Source organism: Engraulis encrasicolus, chromosome 10, assembly GCF_034702125.1.
Source record: "Engraulis encrasicolus isolate BLACKSEA-1 chromosome 10, IST_EnEncr_1.0, whole genome shotgun sequence".
In the NCBI taxonomy this organism is placed as follows: domain Eukaryota; kingdom Metazoa; phylum Chordata; class Actinopteri; order Clupeiformes; family Engraulidae; genus Engraulis; species Engraulis encrasicolus.
In genome coordinates, this window is record NC_085866.1 from 14,438,064 (window position 1) to 14,458,063 (window position 20,000).

The following is a 20,000-nucleotide window of genomic DNA, read 5'->3' on the forward strand; positions in this document are numbered from 1 at the left end:
CCGAAACATATTCCATCTATTGAAATCACAGGATGTATATACCTGTACTAATTAAGTGGCCCTTGCTTACTCAGAGGCCGTCATGTGTGTTTATTACCCTAATCACTTATTGTTACTGGCTTATCACTAGTCCATCACTGTCACTCACCAATGTTAAATGCTCAGTATTTTTTATCACTTCATCACTTAACTGTTATTGGTACATCAGTGTCACTTGTCCTGTCTTGCACTTTGATGGCAGTCTGTAAATGTCAGTCCTGTGAATGTCTATGTCCTTTTTGGTATAGAAAGAGAAATGTAATTTCATTTTCCTTGTATGACTTTTGCATATGAAGAAACTGACAATAAACTTGACTTGACTTGTCATCCACCCCCCCCCCCCCCCCCTCTTAGGAAGCCCCGTGGTGAGGCTAAGAAGTGCCGCAAGGTGTACGGCATGGAGAAGAGGGACATGTGGTGCACCGCCTGCCGCTGGAAGAAAGCCTGCCAGCGCTTCGTCGACTGAGGTCCCCCTCCTGTGGGGCGAGCTGGCTGGGGCCATGAGCCTTCCCCCTGTGCCTCTCACTCTGGCCTGGCCCGGCCCGGCCCGGCACTGGTGCTGGGTCTGGGTCTCGGCCCACTTCCTTCCTCTCTCCTCTCTCCTCTCTGGCTGGGGAACACTGTTGGTGGTGAGGTTCTCTATCCCCCAACCAAATCCCCACACCCTAACTCTGGGACTGACTACTTCTTTTCTTCCTCCATGCCACCAGAGGGAGCTCCTGTGCTCCAAAAAGAAAGCAACCCTCAACCAGCGGAACACTGAAAAATGAAATCTTTTCTTTATGATACATACAGATGAAAATGTTTCTAAAAGAGTTTTTTTTCTTTTTCGACAAAACAAAGAACTGGTGTCTTCTCGTAGGCAGTGTTTTTGGATGGACTTTGCAAGTTATTCTGTTTATAATATTCAAAAGCAGCAAAGGAAAGAAAAAAAATCATTAACTCAAATCCTGATAATGAAGTTTCATATACTTCGATTTTACATTTTTATTTTAGGCTGTCTTTAATGGAAGACAGAGATTGAAGAGTTCCGGTCGCCTTTTTTATCATCTTTGTGTGTAGCATTCTATAGACATGGCAGTTTTTACTGGTCAACAAAAAAGCTTTTGTTGTTTGTTGAGATCGTCATGCATTTGACCTTGACAACGTTCATTTGACCTTTGTTGCTGATTTTGTGTCGAACCCATCTGCAGTCCTCGGAAGATGTGCGGACATTCAAGTTTCATAGAGTAAGGTCCTCTGCACACACCAACTCAGACACTATTGCGGTGCCCTAAAATATGACAATATAATTAGCCAGCAGTGCAGAGAACAACACAGGATCCATCTACAACTCTTAGGAGACATGATATTTTGTAGTCACACTGTCCATAGCCAGGCCTGATGCTGGTAAATGGGGAATCTATGAAAATAACAATGTATACATTTTTAGCACAATTTCAGCAGTGGTGTGCGTATTGGTTCCACCCATGCACTTAAAATCAGGTTATTTCACTAAGTGGCTAATCTACCTGGCTGAACAATTGTGCTGAATTAGAATAATCTGGTTTAGTAACTAGATGGCGGATCATGTGTCATGGTGGAGCTCCTGCTCTCTAAAATCCCTCTTTTGCACTTCTGCTTCTGTGCTGATCCCCATCTGATCTGATCCGGGTCTTTGAGCCCCAGGGCTCTCTGCATTACCCCTCCCCAAGCTATCACAAACTCCTAGGAGAACCAAAGCTAGGACCGGCGATCTGTATCTACTAATGTGCGCTTCCATGTCTCACAACACTGTCACCATCAGGCTTTCTTCAGACCATGTCAGTGTACCCGGATAGGAAGCAAATAACGTGGTCATTGCTGTCAGCTTGCCTAGTCTTCGAGTAAAACCAGGAAAAAAAGATTTGGTTGAAGCACCATCTGAAATCATTGATTTTCTAAAAAAAAACACAAAAAATAAAAAAAAACAGATGCTCACGCACACACAGAGATAGTACACAGAGACACATATACAGCCACACATGTATACATAGAAACACAATGACATATTTTTTTCTTGTCCTTTTGATGTACCTCTTTACTGATATGCACCTTGTTTTAGATTGGTTACGCTCTTTGAGATGGACAGTTTTGAATGTCCCTTTGAGCTGTAGCTGAAATGGCTTCAGCTGCAGGCCCCTGGAGTTTCACACACAAAAGTAGTATCTTCTTCAGATGTTTATTTGAGGATATCTTTAGCCTTAGAATGACATCTGTTCTTTTTTTATCTTTTGCTTCTCTGATTTTTTTTTTTTTTTTGGTCGTCTATGTTGTGTCTCATGCCGAACAGACTTCTGTTGTTTCTTTTTTTTCCTTTTTCTTGTTCATCTTTGATGATGATCACGTAGCTTTGTATTCCGCTAAACAGATCTATCACTCTGCAGTATTACTTCAGTCATTGTGAGGTGGCTGAATCTGAAAAAACAAAACAGGTTTTGGTCCTGCTTAGGAAATACTCGTCAGATCCTGGACGAGAACTGGTTCCATGTCATTGGTTCGACAGTCCATTAGTCCCACAGTTGATCACTGACTACTTATCAGTCTTTATAAAAAGAGACCCATTAGTCCGACATCCCATTAGTCCGACCACACATGTTAAATCTATGCCCAAACCAAAACAATTCCTAACCCTAACCGTCAGTAAAGGCATGTTCTGTCAGTAATTGTTTTAGCATTATAATTTTGTAAATATTCACTTTTAAGTTAACTGAAAAGCTGAAACCCAAACCAAAACGACTCCTAACCTTAACTGTCAGTAAAAGCATCTTTTTTGCACATGTATTTGTTGTCTGAAAACAAAAGACAGGCCCACATAGCCTGAGTGCCGTGCACATCTGTCTGACTAACGGGATGTTTGACCAATGGGATTCCTCTTATGCTCCTCTATTGTTGTCGGACTTCTGTGCTGTCGGGCTGATTGGGCTGCCGGACCAATGGGCAGACACCCCCCCCCCCCCCTCCCCCTAGAACCACATGACAGCAGGGCTAGAGCTCAGGTCTCAGCTGCTATTTGACAATTTAGACGTTGCCTTCTTCAGACAAAAAAGCTAAATCAGACCTGGAATTTCAGTGTAGCATTTGAGGCTACATGCAGAAGACTGCATGCTAGTCTTTGTGGACCATGCCCATGGTCCCCTAAATTTGGGAATGTTCCCATTTTGGTAGAGAAACAAGATTGTGTGTGCACATCAAAACTAAACCTACACAGGTGATCAGCACCCAAGGGTGAACCTGAGGCATCAGTCTTTTTACATCTCGTTTGGTGCCATGTTAGTCATATAGATGCCAAATCCAAATGATAGACAGACATCAATTATCTGTGAAGAGTCCATTGACATCCCGTGAAACTCTTCCTCAGCATTATCTATTTGCTTTTATGACACCGCTTTTTCTGTTATAACAAAAAGCATTAGAAGGAAGAGAAAAAAAAACAAGAGCACACTTTTTGTTGTGGAGAAGTGGATCACTGATCTTCTAAATGCTGTCTTGATTGTAGACACTTCTATGAATGTAGTTTCTGCTGTATGTTGGCATCAACTAGCTCCCACCCTGCCTCTCTCTCTCTCTCTCTCTAACGCTCTCTCCTCTCCCCCTCTGCCTCCTCAGAAGCTAGTATTTTCCCCAGAGTGCAAATTTCAGTGGCCTTTCTTGGTCACACACAAGACTGTTCACAAGCTCGCGTCCTCAATTGCAAGGGTCATCACACTCGCTCACACACCGAGCAGAGTGCTATATGGGACTTCTCTCATGTGAACGAAAGCACCACCTTTTGAGCAGTCTCCAAGGCAACTATACAACCTACGCAAAGAGAATCGACCAAACCAACCACGACTCCAGCCTAACTCTCTGGGAGACTGCACAAGCATTTTGGCTGTCTGTGTGTGCGTGTGCGCCGCTTTATGTTATCAAATCTTTTATAAAGACTTTTTTATTACTTCACACAATCTTATTGACCCAGCTGTGCCAATTTGTTTAAGTATGGTGGATAAGTAAAAAAACAGTGCAGATAAGAAATGTTGGTGGAGTGTTGGTCATGGCTCGGTTCTCTTCGCTAGCCAAGTCGGTGCTTAACATTAGCTCAAAGTGGAGCTTGGTGTCTGAAGTGGACAGAGAGGGAGGTTCCTCTCAAGGTCGCGTAACATTTAAAAATATTAAAAAGTTCACTTAAAGTGCCAATGAGAAGAACAACATCACGAGGGAATATAAGAGAAAAAAAACATACATTTATAAAGACATGAAATCGAATTGCACTAACTTGTACTGCACAAAGACGCGTATTTCTATGTGAATTTTATTTTCTAAAATAATCAGAGCGCTATTTTGAAGTCAAGAGTTGAGTTGCGTGGGTCACAACTGCCACAGTGTGCTTGAATGGAGGGGGAGGGGGAGGGATTACAAACCCCACCCCTCTCTGACTATAAGCTGTTAGTGGGCGGTACTTTTTTATGGCATCGGGCAGTTATGACCCCTTTTGTCTGGTGTTGCTTTAGCAGATGAATGTGGTCTGAGTTTTGAACCCATTTGGTGGAAGTTTGTTTGTTTGTTTGGCGTCCAGGCTGCCGGTATCCTGGGATCGTGTCACTGTCCCGCGCCACACTGCTGTGCTATGAATGATAAAAGAGATTACGACTTTTGAACATACACACATATGCACAAACACATACACAAAAAAGGCACTCTATATCTCACATATAGTACAATAGAACCACATATAGAGCAACTTCAGAACACAGCCCTTGATCACTTTTGCCGTTTGAACACACTTAACTTGCCTCCATTTATTTTTTAAATCTTAATCTGCAAAGGGAAAATATTGCAGACAAATCAACCATTTGTAATTTGTCTTGAACCTAAAGTTTCGCTTTTATATTCAACATCTTAAAAATGGCCCAGGAGCTCAATCGGCTCCTGTCTTCATGCTAGCTGGTCCGATGTATGCACAGCACCTTATTTAATTTCATGTGTACTGCAATCAATTCATGTTTTTAATATTTTTAAAATCATTTTTAATATATTATTTTCTGGCGTTTCCTTGAAACTATGTTTGTGTGATATGCAGCACATTAACACATTGAAGCGTAACAACAGATCAATAGCTAACCATCATAGTGGCAAGTAAAGGCAATTTGTTGTGATCCAAAGTTTTTTGCTCGTTTCCGTCTAGAGAGGCTCTCTCTGGTCACAGGCTGAAAGTCTGGACTTTGCATCAGGAGAACCTGTAATCGGGATAAGCGAGGCACAGCAAAGGGCAAGGTCATGACATTCATTTTGGTAAATACATCAAGTTGAGTATGCTTCATCTTCCAAATATGCGGAAGGAACTGATTTGTCTGTTTCAGTGTACAGTATGCAGACACTGAAAGTACACTCAAGAGTACTACTACACCCAGAAATGGAACAGAATTCCAACTCTCGGAAATAGAGCCAATCAGACGCTTGGTAACACAGAACTGACTAATCCCAATGTAGGTGTCACTAACGACTGGCCAATCACATGTCTCCCATCTTCACAACTGTTTTCTGGAGAAGCAAAGCTTTACTATCCAGTCTTATGTTTTGAATTGCACTAAAAAAAAACTTATCAGAGGGAAAGAGGTCACCCACTCGGAGTGAGTTGTTGGGGCAGTGACACTTCCCTGCGGATACCGTGCATCACGTCAGGGCTTTTCCTGGACACTACACTAAGGAAACCATTAGGAGATGTTTCAGTTTCATGTTTTTGTCATCATTTTTTGTATTATGATATGGAAAATAAATCTTTTTTTGTTTCTCTTTGATTATACATTTTGTTCAGTGAATTTTTTGCAGTTTTTTTTTTTAAATGATTGAAAAGCTATAGTTGAAGAAATATGTAAATATTTGTTGTATATTGTTGGGTTACAGGGCAGTGGGTATATAAAATGAAAAAAAAAGAAACAAAAACACAAAACATTGAATGTAAAATCTACAAAAAGATACTCCTGTTCTCTTCTTATGTTTTTTTTCCTTTGTATTATTCTGGATTCACCTATGGTGATCATCTTAGTTTCTACTTGTCTCACCACCCTCTCTCCAGTTAGTTTATCATCCGATTCAACCAGCGACAGTGTTTATCAGATTCATTTCCCTTTGTGAAGTGAGATGCTTTAAATGTACTCCACAATTAACTCAAGACTTTCGTCAAGGCTCCCCGCTTTCTTTTCATCCTTCTCTCCAAATATTGATTTCAGTCAAAGCAAATGTTTTGTATGTACATGTGTTTGTGTGAATGAGTAAAAGACAAAAAAAAGTCGAATTAGAGCCTGTACTTCGAAGATTACATTTACTTGCTTGTTTGATGTTTTGTTTGTTTGTTTGTTTGTTTGTTTGCGGGTAGAATTTGCCGTGCCCTGCACATTCCAATCTGCAATAACGCTGTGCTGTCCCCTGTTGTTGTTGTGAAATATAAGCCCGCATCTTGGGTTACTCATATGGGACACAAAGTTTGACGTGTTTGTGCTCTCGCCCCCAGTCTCACTGTCTAACCTTACCCAGTGCATTAAGCTAAAGACCCAAGAAATGTGTAGAGATTTGTCTGTCGTTGATAATCTTTCTTTCTTTCTTTCTTTCTTTCTTTCTTTCTTTCTTTCTTTCTTTCTTTCTTTCTTTCTTTCTTTCTTTCTTTCTACCTTTCTTTCTTTCTTTCTTTCTTTCTTTCTTTCTTTCTTTCTTTGCTTTTCCCCCTAACTTGGATCATTCTCATCGTCAGAGTAATCCTATCTTTTTGAAAAATAGAGTGTATGACATTATGTTTTTGTGCTGTCAGCTCAACAAAACACAAACTATATTTTGAACGCTTCCAGTGCCTCCTTCTATGACTCTGACTGATAAAACACTCTTTTATTCTCTTACAGTAACTTGCTCTTTCTGGAAAGGCTGTTTTATGTCCAATTTGTATTGTTCCTAGCTAAAACAAACAAACAGAAAAGTTTTTATCACGTCTGCTTTAACTGATTTTTTTTTTCCAACATGTTTTATTTGTGTTGACATTCTGTTTTGTTTTGCATGTCCAGTACCACTTCTGTACTGTGTTACCCGATGGGAACGTTGATTGTCAAAAGCGAGAGTTCACTGTATAGTGTGGGAGGGAGGGCCGGCCCGAGTGATGTGATGATGGGCGCGTGATGAGAGTGTGTTTGTGTTTGCAGAGTTGTGATGATAATGATGATGATGATGATGATGATGATGATGATGATGGTCAGATACTTACAATGTGATGAAAGACAAAGAGAATAAATGTGCATCACGCAGCACTGCTGAGCATGTGTGTTTCTGTTTGCCTCTGTGCGGTGCGTCTCTCTCCTCTCTGCCAGAACTTTTCATCCTATTGTGCATTCTGTGGCTACCACTGTGTGCAGATTGCTCAAGCACCCCCCCTGCTGGAGACTTGTGCTGTATGGCTTGGCTGGGAAATGGATCTGTGGTGATCAAACCCCCTCTCCTTTATAACCAGACTCAAAAGCAAATGTAAAATTCCAAAAGTCAGCCTCTAATTTTGCATGGGATTTTTTTCACATCAGCTTTTTTATGGCAATCTCTAGACTTCATTGTTAGTTTTCATTGAATCAATGGGCTATAATGGGTGACAAAGTAAAAGTATTCTAGTGAAATTAGCAAGAAGCCGCGAAGCGAAGAAACAACACGAGTCAATGTGTTTCACTCCTTTAAAATCTGTAAAAAAGTAGGTGTGTGTGTGTGTGTGTGTGTGTGTGTGTGTGTGTGTGTGTGTGTGTGTGTGTGTGTGTGTGTGTGTGTGTGTGTGTGTGTGTGTGTGTGTGTGTGTGTGTGTGTGTGAGCATACTGTATGTGCGTGCATGTGTCTGAGTGTCCAGAGCTAATGGTAAGGATTTTGATGACGTAGAGATGTCTGTACCATGCTTTATACTTTCAATAATACGAAAAGAACAAACAAACAGCCGTCACCATTTTGAGTACTTTATCAGCAGCACTTCCCAAATTTATTGAAACTGATTGGTTTTTGCGTATAATAATCAAGCTATTTCCACAAAACATGTAGTCAAAAAGGCTCAAAAAAGCGCATACTAGGCCCTCTCATCTCTAGGCCTCTTCTGACCACTTTGTGAGTTCTCAAAACAATCACACACAGGACTTCAGCATGAAGCACTTTTCGTCTCCCACAAAGATCATGAAAACAAAAGAAAAGGAAAGGAAAGAAACTGTGAGGGATATTCGTCCTCATTGATTGTTTGATATTCAACACTTCATTACAAACACAGGTTTTAGAGCAATGAATAAAAACAACAAAAATCTCATTTTCAAATGGTCTTCCCAACAACAGAAAAAAACTGTTTCAAGTCCAATCCTTCTTAGACAGAAAATACAAACTCAAAACCTGTTGGAAAAATAATAAATAATATATTATTCTAATATACCATAATGGATTTGTATATAGATTTCTATATATGGAGGTATACACACTGCACTCATTGCAAAGAACCAACCCAAAAAGCTATATGCAAGAATGTGAATACCGTTTTTACGATTTATCTTTTTATTTGTAATCCTTCCTACCGTAGCATGGCCTTGTACTGTACTATGGCTTCAGTTGCAGAGCAGTTGCACTAATAACTTCGCACCGTTCTGACTCCTCAGTCAGCCACTGTGGTGCTGTCAGAATAATAGCTCTAATCACTGTAATGGTTCCTTCTCATGTGGTTCCAGTTTTTTTTTTTGCAGTTCAGTTTACACAGCAAATTCTGCAGTGCTTATTTAACACTTAGAGGGTTGATCTGACCTTATTTGGACTGAAACGAACTCTTTAAGTGTTGAATAAACACTGCAAAATGTACTGTGTAGGATGGGCCTCTAACAAGCGGACGGCTTTTTACACAGCTTTGGTAACGGCAGACGGGACAGGACTCAGGCGTGCAATGGTGAGAAGGGGGAGAGCAGGTTTGACACTAATAATAACCATAATAATAACATAAAAACAATAACAATAGTCATTAAAAAAAGACAGAAATAACATACAAACGACCATTTACATCCAACTGCTTCAAATACAAGCGATTAGTTCATTGTTAAAACAACAGGCCTATCCCTCGTGATTTCATAGATAGCAACACTATACAACAAATAAAAAAACGGCCTTTTCAGTCAGGACATGATTCATACATCTCTTCAGAGTATTCAGCACACATACCTCAGCAGACATAACACGCATGCAGGCACGCACACGCACACGCACACACACGCACACACACACGCACGCACGCACGCACACACGCGCACACGCGCACACACACGCACACACACATAAACATTAAGGTCAACTACATTGAGGCACATAGGAGGGCAGTGGATTAAACGGCAGGGGTTTTCCTGATTTCTTTTTATGTATTTTTTTTATTTTTATTTTTTTTGTAACTTGTTTGAACCCGCTTCATTACTCCTGGTCATGGATGGGAGATGTAGGAATGTATGTACAGATGGATCGCTAAAGCACCACAAGAGAAGCCAATACTGTCATTATTTATTTTTTTTATCCCAAAACAGTCTGAAGCCTCTAAAAACCCAATTGGTCCTCGTATAAAAAACCTACTGTAACTTTGTACAAATCAGCTGTTCACTCTCTCCCAATGTACCAAATGATTTCTCTAGATTGTTTTGACCACGTTCTATGATTTCCCTTATTAATTCTAAAAGACTGACTTAATTTATAATTCATAAATGGAAGATGCATTGGACGGCTTACGGGAGATGTTGTGCATGCATGTGTGTGTATGGAATTGTCCAGTGGGGGGCAGACACGTGCGAACGCTGTGCACCTGTTAGTGCAGGTGAGGGACCTCACCCAGGCTAGGCTGCTGGACTAAATTACCCCATGGGCCTGTGTCACATCACTGCACACCAGCACACGCACGCACACGCACACACACACACACACACACACACACACACACACACACACACACACACACACACACACACACACACACACACACACACACACACACACACACACACACACACACACCTGGTTCTCCTCACTGGAAAGCATGACGGTCTGGATTTACAGTAGAGCACACCATGGAAACCCATCTCCAAGGGCAACAAGAGTTAAAAGCGGCAGCCTTCTGCTCCGCCTGATGCATCCTCAGGGAGGTCTCTCAGAAGATCAGAACATCAAATATGCGCATTCCCAAAAAATCATAAGAACGAAAAAGTCAAATTCCCCCCCCAAAAAAACCCAAAAAACAAATTCAAACAATTCAAAAAGAAATCACGATGAATTCAAAGCGTTGCACCTGCACACCAAACTACTGAAACGAAAGCACTTCATGTATACAACGTATACTTGATTATTTTTTGGTATAATATTCATTACTTAGTGTATGTTAGTAAATATAGAAGCATGTGCTATTTATAAACCTTCCCAACAGCCAACACGAGTCAGCTGGACAGACGTTGGTACTCTTTCTCTGTAAAAAAAAAATCCAGTTCATAAAATCGACGCCCCCCAAAAAAGCGAAAAAGAGAAACTGGCACGAGAGAAGAAATGTTTCCGAGAAGCCACATGGCTTACTGTTCACAACAAGGCAAAAATAGGAAAGTCTTTTTTTCCCCTTATACAAGACGAAAGATATTTAAATTAAACACACAAGAATGAAGCGTAGCATCCAGCACTTAGAAATAATAGTAATAATAATAATCATAATAACATTAACATTGATAATAAGATAATAAGATAATAAACGTTCGTTAATCGTAGTAAGACATGAATTCATTTCATTCCCATTGTCAAATATGTTGGCACAAACATTGAAACAATTTCAAAAAAGGAAAAGGGGGAAGCATAAGCATGCATGCTCCTGCGTCCAACCATCTCACGCACCCACACACGCACACACACACACACACACACACACAGTTCACACACATTCTTTGTGCCAGCTGGACGCATAGTAGTAGGTAAAGGGGGGAATGTCTAAATAGAAACAGTAAATTCCACAATAAAGACATCTTCTTTTAAAATAAATAAGCTTTTGACAAAATAAAACAATTCGGGAAAAAAATGAAAACATCCCCCCACTAAGACAGGTTGTCTCCCGCTGAGAAGTCCCAGGGGAACACATAGGGATGTGTTTTATTATTTTTTATACAACATTTTTCTGTTTCTTTTTATAAACCAAAAAGAGTCGTTAGAAAACCAGAAAAAAAGAAACATAAGCATTGGGACGGGGGCCACGTGGCAATGTCCATTAAATAAGATTAGGGGATGCATATGTTTGTGTCTCCCCGTTTCTTTGTTTCGTTTTTGTTTTTTTCGTTTTTTTAAATAAGAAACGTCAAAATGGAGGACGGTTGGTGCACAGGACACAGCTTGCAAGAGTCTACTGTCCTGGACGGGAGAAATGCTGTCAAAGGAAGTGTGTGGAATAGATGGAGATTGTTTTGTGCGTGTCAGTGTGCGTGTGCGTGTGCGTGCGTGTGTGTGTGTGTGAGTGTGTGTGTGTGCGCGCGTGCGTGTGTGTGTGAAAGATAGACGGCTGAGGGTGAAGGAGACCTCTACTGCACTTATTTTGGGCAAGGACAGGGGCATGGGGATGGGGATGGGGAGGGTCTAGGTAAGGAAAGAACATGGCTTGCTTAGGCATATTAGAAGAGTCTAAAACTCTTAACATCAATGTTTGAAAGACTTATTTACTTACTGACTACACACACACACACACACCCGCCACATGCTCACACACAATATAGGTATTCATTCTCTCTCTCTCTCTTTCTCTCTCTCTCTCTCTCGCTCTCAATCTCTCGATTATTTCTCTCTCTCTCTCTCTCTGTGGAAAACTGGAAAAGATGTGTCCTTGCATACTGCATAGTGTTCTCAGCCCAAGACCACCACCCACCCCTGTTTCCTCCTCCATCACCACCAGGGGGGGTTGTTCATGTGTGTCTGCTATGTGCACTGTACATCATATGGCCAAACGAACAGCACTGTCAAGACATGGCCATCAAACCAAGCAGGGTGGACGCCTGTTACTGTACAAGACAAAAAGGAAAAGCATGAGCGTTACTCCTGCAACTTAACAGTCTGTCAGGAGGTGGCCGAACATCCTTAAAGGTAGGTGCAGTCATCGTTCTATTTATTTCTTTTCCTTCAGCATAGTCCTCTTTTTATGTAAGCCACCAAACTCAGGAAGTGAAAGAAGAGACTTGATGGATGGACGGATGGATGGATGGCGCAAGTAGAGGTAACAACGGAGGAGAGGAGAGGAGAGGAGGGTAAAGGGTGTTGGGAATCGATGATACGTCTTTTTTTGTTTTTAAAGTGCAAGTCTGCGGCAGCGATGTGTCTCTGCAGAAAGGAAAAAGCGTTTTTTATATGTGTGTGTGTGTCTGTGTGTGTGTGTCTATCTGTGTGTGTGTGTGTGCATGAGAAAGACAGTGTGCACTTTGCCACTGGCCCATGGCATCCCCACATCAGTGGCTTTGCAATAGATAAGCTAAGTCCTTCCCCAGACCCCTCTCCAACCCCATCCCCAAAGCAGACTGCAACACCTGCATGGTGAAAAAAACAACAAGCAGATAACTTTGCCCTTTTGTAACTTCCTGTCAAACCTGTCAAAATAAATTCCCCATGGCAACAGGTTGTCAGGGAAGTCGCATATAGCCAATCAGGAGCTCGGAATCTTTCTGATTGAAGAAAATATACAAAAAATAAAATTGAGAAGAAAGAAACAAAATCAACGACACAGAAATGCAGAGAAACGTAAAAAGCTCATAAGTCAAACCCTCGACTGGCTCTCAGTAGACTCAATAGGTGCAGGGGATCCATGAGTGCCGTCTCTCCCAACGAAACGAGCTGTGCTGTCCACTCCCCACTGCAACTCAACACACATTGTGTGAGTGTGTGTCTGTCTGACTTGTCTGTCTGTCTGTCTGTCTGTCTGTGAGTATGGTGTGTCTGTGTGAGTGTGTTACTTGTGAGATCTCAAACTGCCTCCCTCGCCATCAACAGACACCGACCTCTTAAGGAAGGAACAGGTGTGTACGTAAGAACAAGGTTGTCACGTCAGATCATGCGCGTTAGTGGTGGTTGGTGGTGTCTTTCTGCTTTTTGACGGCAGCTGAACACGCACACCGCCCCCAACCAACCGTCGGGGAAATAAATAACGTGACCGCTAGCGCCCCCCTGTGGGCAACTAAGAGATCCATCCAAAGTCCTTGCCGCGGCCCGGTCGCGGCTCACCCTCCTGTGCCGAGTCGCTCTCCTCCTTGTCGTTCCCATCAGTGCCATCCTCCGTTCCTGAGTGCTCTCTCCATTTCCCTCCTCCTCGTCCTCCTCGTCCTCCTCTTCCTCCACTCCTCAAACCTCCTCCTCCTCCTCCTCCATTGGCTGCCTCCTCCTCTGCCTCGGCCAATAGCATCTCCTCGTCCGCATCCCCGTCGGCCTCCGCGTCTGCCGCGTACATCTCGTGGTCGGGTGAGGCGTCTGCGTCTGCGTCCGCATCCGGCTCACCGTCGGCGTCCGCGTCCATGCCGGGGTCCAGCAGCGCGCCCATGCCGCGGCCCGAGCAGTCGGCACACACGCCGTGCCGCCGCGAGCCGTGCTTGATGCCCACGCTCGCCGCCGACATGAAGACGCGGCTGCACACCTTGCACACGTACTTCTTATCCTTACTGTGCACCTGAGGACAGATAAAGAGAGAGAGAGAGAGAGAGAGAGAGAGACAGAGTGAGAGAGAGAGAGAGAGAGAGAGAGAGAGAGAGAGAGAGAGAGAGAGAGAGAGAGAGAGAGAGAGAGAGAGAGAGAGATGAGAGAGAGAGACAGAGTGAGAGAGAGAGAGAGAGAGAGAGAGAGAGAGAGAGAGAGAGAGAGAGAGAGAGAGAGAGACAGAGTGAGAGAGAGAGAGAGAGTGAGAGAGAGAGAGAGAGAGAGAGAGAGAGAGAGAGAGACAGAGAGAGACAGAGACAGAGACAGAGAGAGAGAGAGACAGAGTGAGAAAGAGAAAGAGAGAGAGAGAGAGAGAGAGAGAGAGAGAGAGAGAGAGAGAGAGAGAGAGAGAGAATGAGAGAAAGAGAGAACGAGAGAGAAAGAGTCCGTTTTTAGTCCAGGAATATGCAGCTGTCATTTCTTCAAGGCTGCACATGACATTGAACATGGCGGACACAGACGACAGTCACAGCAAACCAACAGCTCCACTGTAACTCAGCTCGGAAAACACAACTCAGAGAGACACTTTGAGTCTGTGAAAGAAGTTAAATTGTGGGGGGAACCTATATTGACATGATGACACAAATATGTCCAAATAGATTACGATATTTATGGGGTGAAACTGCATGGAGTTGGTCTAAGAAACACAAAGAAAGGAAGATAAATGGACTGTGACAGAGAAAAGACAGAAAAAAGGTTAGCGGGACAGAAAAAACAACACTTATGGAAACAGACTGATATCAGCAAAGAAACAAAAAATGTTACACGGAGAGATGAGGAGGGGAAAAGTATGAGAAAATGTTTGCGTTTGGTAGCCATTTTGCTATTTCTATATGAAGGCAATTGAATCCTCCATGTTCATCTGCGTCATCAAATGGGACAGAGCCAGGGAATTGAATAAGCAGACACAGCTGATGGGTTGTTTAAGGCTACCACCACCATGTGTACAGTGAGAGAGAGAGAGAGAGAGAGAGAGAGAGAGAGAGAGAGAGAGAGAGAGAGAGAGAGAGAGAGAGAGAGAGAGAGAGAGAGAGAGAGAGAGAGAGAGAGAGAGAGAGAGAGAGAGAGCAAGCCTGCATGCTTGTGTGTAGAAGATGTTTATAGCCCTCATAGCAGATGTCAGGGCATGCTTTCATGTCTGTGCACTCCAGTGGAACAGTAGCAGGCAGGTGGCCTTGGGCGGGGCGGGGCAGCGTAACCAGAACCTTACAGTAGAGCTCAGTAGTGCTGCATGCAGACACACCACCAGGGTTGCCAGATGAGAATTATAATTTCCATCCCAAAAAAAATGCTCAAAGCTCGCCTGGAAGCACTAAATCCTGCCCAATTTGAACTAAATCCTTTTGATTTCTATGGCCATAAATTTGAAGGAAAACCCGCCCAAATAGCCTTTTTACCCACTTTTTTTTTTTTTTACCCGCAGACGGTCATCCTAAGCAGCCCAATCTGGCAACACTGCCCACCACATGAAGAGCTGCTGGAAGATAAGAATGCTCCCTTTCTCTCTGTTGCCACTGCATCAAGGGCAGTCATGGGTAAGCGGTTAGGGCCTCAGACTTGTAGCCCAAAGGTTGGCGGTTTGACCAAAGACGGTCTGTTAGAATTGAAGGAATCTTTGGTTTGACTTCCGACCCGGCAGGTTGGTGGGGGGAGTAATTAACCAGTACTCTCCCCCATCCTCCTCCATGACTAAGGTACCCTGAGCATGGTACTGTCCCGCCACACTGCTCCCTTTTGGGCGCCATTGGGGGCTGCCCCCTTGCACGGGTAAGGCATAAATGCAATTTTGTTGTGTGCAGTGTGCAGTGAACACTTGTGTGCCATGGAGTGCTGGGTCACAATGACAATGGAAGTTGGAGTTTCCCAATCGGGCTTTCACACTTCACTTCCCTAACATAGCCTGCTTGGCTTTCAAAAAGAGCAGTGTTCCAGTGTCTGCTCATCAGGGAGAGAGAGAGAAAGAGAGAGAGAGAGAGAGAGAGAAGACTTGGGCCTCATCGATCTGCCTGAAAACAAGCGACTAATGACTGTAACTATTATCTTATTCGGTCATCAGTTTGACGAGTATGCGTGCGTGCGTGTGTGTGTGCGTGTGTGTGCGTCTGTGTGTGTGTGTGTGTGTGTGTGTGTGTGTGTGTGTGTGTGTGTGTGTGCGTCCCTGCGTGCGTGTGTGTGTGCGTGTGTGTGTGTGTATGTATATGTGTATGTGTGATAGTGTGTGCATGTATGCATGTGAGTGTTTATCTTCCGTATCCAGACCCCATGAGGGCCACATGCGGGCCTGACATGGCATCTGCTATCTGGCGGCTAACTAAAGGTGTTTTTGCTTTCTCTTACATGTGGGAGTGCAGAGCTGGGTGATGGATGAGATGGCTGCCTGTGATAACACAGAGCCAGCAGAAATTGGCCGGCCGCAAAGGTCAAGCCATCGGGTGGGGTCGCGCCCTTTGACCTCGCACAATGAGCTCAGTGTCGAGAGCGGTCAGACATGACAGTGAGCTGATGTCTGACCCGAAACATGCATGCACGCACAAACACACACACATGCATGCGCGTACACACACACTCTCTCTCTCTATCTCTCTGTCTCTCTCTCTCTCTCTCTCTCTCTCCCTCTCCCTCATATATCCCCCAGTTTAGGCCTCTACAACCAATAGAACTCCCTTTGATGTGTTATTTCAGTCCAGGGAAATCTAAAAATAAGTATATTCCCCTGTGTTTGCATCACTGATATTATCCTCTGAGCCTTAAAACTGAAATCATCATTTTAAACGCATGACACAGCATACAGTGTATTAATGGTTTGTCTTTGTTCTTTAGTTTGTATTGCCATGGGATTTCACAAACCACACCTTATTGTAAATATAGATGTACATTGCACTTGAATAAAACATATTGAGTTGTTATATGACTACCTCTATGAGACCAGGTTGGTGCACCACTTCTGTTATCTGCAGCCTGCATTATCTTAGGGATGTTTACATGATCCTTGCAAAGATTAAAACTAAACCCTCTACAATTATTAGCCTATCTATAACAATTAAGTTGGCTGAGATAGTGCAAAGTTCAATGTTCATGTGCAGCTAATTTATTAGTGCAAATCTAGTCTAACTGCACATCAACTGACTGCACATCTAGTCATGTGCTGCTAATCTAGTGCAAATTTAAATGTAAATGTACTTATCTAAGTTGTGCAATGCGATGTGATGACCTAATGAATGTGAATGGGTGCAGTGTTGTCGGTGTCGGCAAAAAGTTTCAATGCAAAGAGTTTCGTTGTAAAATGGGGAATCCACTTTTTATACCTTTGCATTTCATTATTGGAAATTAATGTTCAGAAGTCCTATCCTCTAAGAGTGAATTCTTGCCATTCAAATATTTCACATTATTTAGAGAATATACTTTTTTAAACTTAAAAAGCATTTTGCAATGCAATGCAATGGAATGCCCAATGCAAAAATGTCAATTTCCCCATATTTTACAAAAATGGACATACACCGTTTTGCAATGAAACTCTTAATCTGTTGGAGTACTTCTATACAACTCTGGCTTCAAGTGCTGCCGCTCAGTGCTGCCCCCATGTGGACTCACCAGGGTGTGGCGCTTCATGTGCTCGCGGCGGGTGAACTTCTTGCCGCAGATCTCGCAGGGGTAGGGCCTCTCGCCCGTGTGGGAGCGCATGTGCCTCTTCAGGATGCACTGGTGCATGGCCGAGAAGCTGCAGTACGGACACTTGAACTTCTTACGGATCACCGTGAAGTCGTTCACTACAGTGGGAGCAAGAGAGAGAGAGGGGGAGAGAGAGAGGGGGAGAGAGAGAGAGAGAGAGACAGAGAACGAGTAAGAGAGATGATTAGAGATATGTATTTAAAAAATCACTATGACCATCCTGTATTGTGTTTGTGTTTGTGTGTGTGTGTGTGTGTGTGTGTGTGTGTGTGTGTGTGTGTGTGTGTGTGTGTGTGTGTGTGTGTGTGTGTGTGTGTGTGTGTGTGTGTGTGTGTGTGTGTGTGTGTGTGTGTGTGTGTGTGTGCAGGTGTGTTTGTGCATGTTTGTGTGTGTATGTGTATGCGTGTGAATGTGTATGTGTGCGTGCGTGAGTGTGTGTGTACGAGTGTACGTACGTGTGTGCGTGTGTGCGTGTGTGCGTATCTGAGTGCGTGTGTGCGTGCTTGCGTGTTTGCATGTTTGTATGCTTGTGTGTGAATGGTGTTTGTCTCCCGAGGTCTGGTGAGCTAGGCTAAGGCTCCCCATCAACGGGAGTGGTGTTCTGAGACTTACAGGTCATTTCATGCTTAATGACGACTGACCGCGCCTCCACCAGCATGCAAGCAAGCCAAAACAGAGACAGACACGGACACAGACACAGACAAGAGAGAAGAGAGAAGAGAGAGGGGTAAGAGTGGACACAGCTGATAAGACAGATGTATGGAGGGGGCCCTTTCCGGATCCTCCTGCCTCCTGACACCCATGACAAATATACTGCACCTCCCTTCCGACCACCAATACAGTGCTTTTGATTGCCCCCAAACCACAGACACACACATACACACAAAGGCACATACAAACACACAAACACGCACGCAAGCATACGCACACGCACACACAGAGGCACATACACACACAAACGCACACACACACGCACATGCACACACGCACACACACGCACACACGCACACACACACACACACACACACACACACACACACACAGACACACACACACACACACACACACACACACACACACACACACACACACACACACACACACACACACACACACACACACACACACACACACACACACACACACACACACACCGAGCACAGACTGCTGCTTCAAGCTGTCCAGCCGTCTCCATTCTGTTCCTACTGCTGGTGTGTTTCATTCAATCAGTGTTGGAGCTCATACAGACACATACAAACACACACACACACACACATGCACGCACGCACGCACACACACACACGCACAGGCATGCACACACACGCACTGGCACGCACACACACGCACAGGCACACATTACTGTATCAACAAAAAGCAGAGAGCCCCCATCCCATCCGTTTCCCTGGTAACAACCCGCTGCAGCCGTTGCCTCCCGAAATAACACTTAACACAGAGATCTCGCCATCGCAACAAGTGGCCCCAAGTTTCACCTCTCCCTCCCTTCCCTTTCCCTTTTCTCTTTCTTTTGTTTCAGTTATCAAGAGTTTAACAAGTCAAAAGTCAAAAATATGTCATACTGCACATCTAAAAATCTATATTGGTATGTACTAACAATACTCTCGACATCGCAAGAAGTGGACCCATGTTCCTCCCACCCCTCCCTCTCTCCCTCTCTCTCTCTCTCTTCTTTAGTTTTCTTTCTATTCTTTTGTTTCAGATATGAAGAGTGTTAACAAGTCCGTGCTTATAAAAAATGTCATAGAATATCTCAAATATCTATATTGGTCTTCTTCTTCAGCTTCTTGTTGCGTCTTGTGCGTGTTGTTTTGTTCGATCCAATGCGATGTTGCCAGAAAAAAGCACCACATCGTTTTTCTTCAATAAAATGCCTTTGAGTGACATTTAATATTGAATAGTTCAGATGCAAAACCCCCCTAAGTGCCTTTTCAGAAAATAATCTTAATTCATTTTTATTTAATACAAAGCTATCAAAATTGCATAGATTTTTATTTTATTTATGTAATATAACTATTTATATGTATTATCAAGTACATAAATGTAAACCAAACTAACAACAGGGTTCTCTAAAAATATAGAAGTGCAGGTCTTCAGAAATGGAGTTATGGGGTTTTGCATCTGAACTCTTCATATCTAAAAAGTACAAGTTTTAAAAAGTGTCCTCATGTTTCAAGCAAAGGCAGCAATACGATTATTTTTGATACTTAAGAATGCCCCACCATAAAATACAATTAGATTTTTCCAATTTAACACTTCTATTATGCTACACAATTAACAGCTAGGGCATTGGGCAGGGGCCAGTGATTCATACATTTTTGATACCCCGCGATGCTGTAAGATTCGGCCGTATAATCCATGCATCGATACATATCAATTATTATTTACACCTCTACCGGTACATATGAACACAACAGCATGTTTCACAACCATTACAGTGCAATACATACTAAACCAGTGAACAAATTGGATCCACCGAGAGTGTCCGTGAAGCTCTTCCCAGGGCCAGTGGGTTTGGGGCCGAGGGGTTTGGGGCCGGAGGGGGGGAGCGAGGGGGTGC

At 43.3% G+C, this 20,000-nt stretch overlaps 2 protein-coding genes across 2 annotated transcripts in view; one reads left to right on the plus strand and one right to left on the minus strand.

Annotated features, from left to right (window-relative positions):
* The window catches only part of slc2a4rg (SLC2A4 regulator), a 96,724-nt gene extending 89,393 nt beyond the window's left edge, over positions 1–7,331 (plus strand). Inside the window, exon 9 of the mRNA XM_063208128.1 lies at positions 394–7,331. Within this exon, the coding sequence (XP_063064198.1) occupies positions 394–505 (112 nt within the window). The 3' untranslated portion in view covers positions 506–7,331. The remainder of the gene's footprint in view (positions 1–393) is intronic.
* Positions 7,332–7,902: 571 nt separating this feature from the next.
* The window catches only part of zbtb46 (zinc finger and BTB domain containing 46), a 164,129-nt gene continuing 152,031 nt past the window's right edge, over positions 7,903–20,000 (minus strand). The window contains exons 5-6 of the mRNA XM_063208114.1: positions 17,348–17,523; positions 7,903–13,730 (exon numbers count right to left, since the gene is read on the minus strand). Coding sequence (XP_063064184.1) covers positions 13,245–13,730; positions 17,348–17,523 — 662 coding nt within the window. The 3' untranslated portion in view covers positions 7,903–13,244. The remainder of the gene's footprint in view (positions 13,731–17,347; positions 17,524–20,000) is intronic.